The sequence below is a fragment of the Helianthus annuus genome, chromosome 16 (genome assembly GCF_002127325.2).
Source record: "Helianthus annuus cultivar XRQ/B chromosome 16, HanXRQr2.0-SUNRISE, whole genome shotgun sequence".
NCBI lineage: Eukaryota > Viridiplantae > Streptophyta > Magnoliopsida > Asterales > Asteraceae > Helianthus > Helianthus annuus.
In genome coordinates this window covers 137,545,332-137,549,256 of record NC_035448.2, presented here as the reverse complement: position 1 = coordinate 137,549,256, position 3,925 = coordinate 137,545,332, and the positions used below count along the sequence as shown (strand labels likewise).

The 3,925-nt window shown below is 36.6% G+C and overlaps 1 protein-coding gene across 1 annotated transcript; it reads left to right on the top strand.

The window, feature by feature from the left end:
- Positions 1-211: 211 nt before the first annotated feature.
- On the top strand, positions 212-541 carry LOC110919651. Its single transcript, XM_022163915.1, has one exon. It carries the CDS (start codon positions 212-214, stop codon positions 539-541), a length of 330 nt encoding a protein of 109 aa, XP_022019607.1.
- The last annotated feature ends 3,384 nt before the right edge of the window (positions 542-3,925 follow it).

Sequence of the window (3,925 nt, the reverse complement as noted above, 5' to 3'; positions counted from 1 at the left end):
GTTTGAACTCCTCTTTTTTGTCCTTATCTGGAGGGGTAGATTGGGCATTTAATTTTCATTAATGTAATTCAATTATTAAAAAAAAACACATAATATAAAAACCCCTTTATTATCTCACACAATTATTCATCATCTTCATCGTTCCTATAACCCTAACCTAACCAGAGATCAAACCCAAAAAAACCCTAACCCAGGAGATCGAAGAACGACAATGGTGGTTTGCACTTGTGGAGCCTCAACGTCACTGAGAACCTCATGGACAACACAAAATCCAGGTCGTCGTTTTCACCGGTGCAACAAACCATCAAGCTGTGGATTTGTTGCTTGGGCTGAGCCACCGAAGATTGAGAATCCGGCTGTGATGATTCCTGCAGTGTTGGACACCATCAAGCGGCATGAAGAGAATGCAAGACAGATGTTTGCTCGGAACATGAAGCTTGAAGAAGAAGCTAAAAAATTGGCACAGGAGAAGAAGATGCTTAAAGTTATCTTAGGTTTCAGTTTTTTGTTGTTCATGTTTTACTATGTTAAGTCTGGTTAGGGTTTGACTTGTGTTTGGATTTTGTAAGTTTGGTCTGTACTATCGACCTGCTAATATGGTTGGGGCTTTTTGTATGGATTTTGGAATGGAAAGTTTGTGCCTTTTTGTAATGAATCATCTAATGTGTTGTGTATCTAATCTGTTATGTCAATGTGCCGAAATGTGCCGACATGTGCATCTAATTTGTTGTGCATCTAATGTCTTATGACAATGTGCTGAAATGTGCCGACATGTGCGTCTAATTTGTTGTGCATCTAATGTCTTATGACAATGTGCCGAAATGTGCCGACATGTGCGTCTAATGTCTTATGACACTATGTGCAGTTTACCAAATGTGCAGTTTTCCAAATGTGCAGTTTACCAATTTGCACCAAATGTGCAGCCAATTTGCACCAAATGTGCAGCAAATCTGCACCAAATGTGCAGCCAATCTGCACCAAAATTCAAGCCAAACAGATCTGCAAATATGCAGCATTTAACCTAAGAAATGTGCACCCAAATACCAAATATGCATCATTTAATATACCAAAACAGATCTGCAAAGTGCAGTCTTTAACATTACATAAACAGTTTCATGATCTAACATACCAAACATACATAAACAGTTTCATGAACATAATGTACCAAAACATAAGTACCAAACAACCATTAACACTAAAAGTTAAGCAGTTTGACATGATCTAATGTACCAAAACAGTTTGTTGCAAACTGTAAACATCACAGTTTGAAACAAACTGCAAAAATGTCAACTGTAGTCAACTTAGTCCATCTAAGCATGTGGCTTGTGCCCCTTCCTGACCTTGTGCCCCTGGCTGTGCTTGTGCCCCTTTCCTTTTACAAGTTCTTTTGGTGCCCCACACCCTTGCAGATTTTACATGTCACTGAGCCTCCCTTCCTTGGCAACTTACCAGTTGCAGTGATGATGTTGCTGACATTGACCACAGATTCTGCAACTTTAGCCTTCTTTTTTTCCTTTGAAGCTGCAACTTTAGCCTCTGCAATCTCCTGTGCAGACTTCTTTCGTTTCTTTTTTGGTCTCCCAATTTGGACATGATACTTTGGAGGGATCAAAGTGGTTGGGCATGCAGATTTAGGCCACAAATCACTGCAGATAAATAAATTGATTTAATGAACATTAAATGACCAAACTACCCTTGCAGATAAAGACAAAAAAGGGGAGTTCAAACAGTAAAAAATGAGGGATTTTGAGTTTTGGACTAAAATGGCAACAAAATACAAACCATAGGGACCCAGATGTAATAAGTTTGAGAGTTGGACTAAAATGACAAAACTGGCCAAACCACAGGAACCAAAATGGCAGTTTACTCTTTAATCAAAAAGGAGAAAGAAAAGGTATTGATTTTTAGTGTAATTACAAAAATGAATTAGAAAATCGATTGTGAATACTTTAAAGTAATTTCAAAAGAATTGAGAAAATCAATAAACATTTATAAAAAACTAAAAAACACTTAATAAAAATTAAGTTAACGAAGATTTAAAAAATCTATATGAACTTTAAAGATCATTGGAGATTTGAATTGACTATATAGAAATAAAATTAAAGGTTTCAAAAGAAAATTAAATGAAAAACAAAATCAAATATCTCGTTTATATACAGTTAACTAGAGGTGTTCACGGTCTGATTTTGACAGGTTTTTAAGTCAAATCGTAATCCAAACCGTTAGTAACGGTTTTTAGTTATTGACAACCGAACCCTTAGGATTTAAAACCAAACTGTTGCTAACGTTTTAGTTCCAGTTTAATTTCCCGGTTTGGGTTTTATTCATATACATAAATAACACTACCAAAATAGAATAGAAATGTAGTCCACAATCCAAACGTTAAACAAGGTATCAAAATACATAAACGTTGTCTAGTTACTCTAGTAGTTAAAACAATCAGAATACGACAATGAGATAGTTGGAGTGGTTGGGGAAATATTTGGTGTTCCTTGTGACCCAGGTTCGACTCCCACTCTTCCCCATTATTTTTTGCGGCATCCAGGTGAAGGGCGAATACGGGTGGCACCGGTTCGTCTTGGATGGGAGGCGAGGTTTTACCGATTATTCCACTGTTGTGCCTTCGGGCGGGTGGAGGTCGGGTTTCCGCGCATGTAGGAGAGCCAAGGGGCTGGCGGCGGTCGAGTAGTCGACCTTGGCCATAGCGTCCGGTGTCACAGTGGTTGGCACGTCGTCCCTTGCCGTTCAAAAAAAAAAAATCAGAAGACAAGTGATGTGTAGAATGCAAGCTTAAACCAAAATACATAAGAGAAGGATAAATAAGAGTTGTCTAGTGTTTAAACAGAGTTTCTTGTATAAGCAAACAAAAAAATAACATAAAACTTAACAGAAAAAAAGGATTACATACATTATAACAATTTATAGGAAGCCTATACATTTAACAAGATTAAAATTTAATAATTAACTAGTATTAAGGCCCCTGTGTTGGGGCGGGGCATAAAACCGTGACAAATAGCACTAATGTCATACCATCGCTAGCAACCACCAACATTAAAGTTGGGGTGTGTTATTGCGAAGAAGTTCAACCGAAACGTAAAATATAGAAAATAATAACTAAGTCCATTTAGGACATGCGTGTTGTGGCGAACCTGTCAAGTGGGAAAAAATAGATGACGTAAAAATGTTGAACCACACACGCACGTTGCGTCATGTTAACTCGCAAAATTTAGAACGAAGTGTAAAACGAAACGTAAAAACGTTGACCACGCACGCATGTTGCGCCATGTTAACTCGCAAAATCTAGAACAAGACGTAAAACGAAAAATTTGCCACATATGAAAAGTGTAGGGGACCAAAGTTGAAAGTAAAATGTTATGAGATTAAATTGAAAAGATAAAAACTTTTAGACTAAAAATAAAAATTCAAATAGTTGCGGATTAAAAATGTAATATCAACTTTTTTTAAAAAAAAAACCCTCTAAGCATAAGGTACCACACCTCCATGCACCAAGATGTTACTTATCTAAATATAACATTAGTCATTAGCCCTTTATGCATGGAACATATACAAGTGACTTTTGAGGTCTAAATTTGAAGTCCACCTATTACAAATTACAATTTAAAGTTCAAATAATATTAAGACTATGAGTAGTGCTTAACATCTCATTTTTGGGCGTTTTACGTCAGGTGTTAGCCTAGTCAGTAATGAGGCATTACGGGCGTTTTGTAACACCCCGAAAACGGGTTTGGTAATGAAACCACGTTAATATTAAAAGATGGGTAAAGTACCGTTAGTGGTAAAAGTAACCCGGTGAATATTAGGATTTTAAATATATAAACCAAATATTAAATAAAAGTTGTATAAAGGCTTTTAAGAAATTAAGTTTATAGAAGGCCCGAGCTAACGGGACTTAAAGTAAACTAAG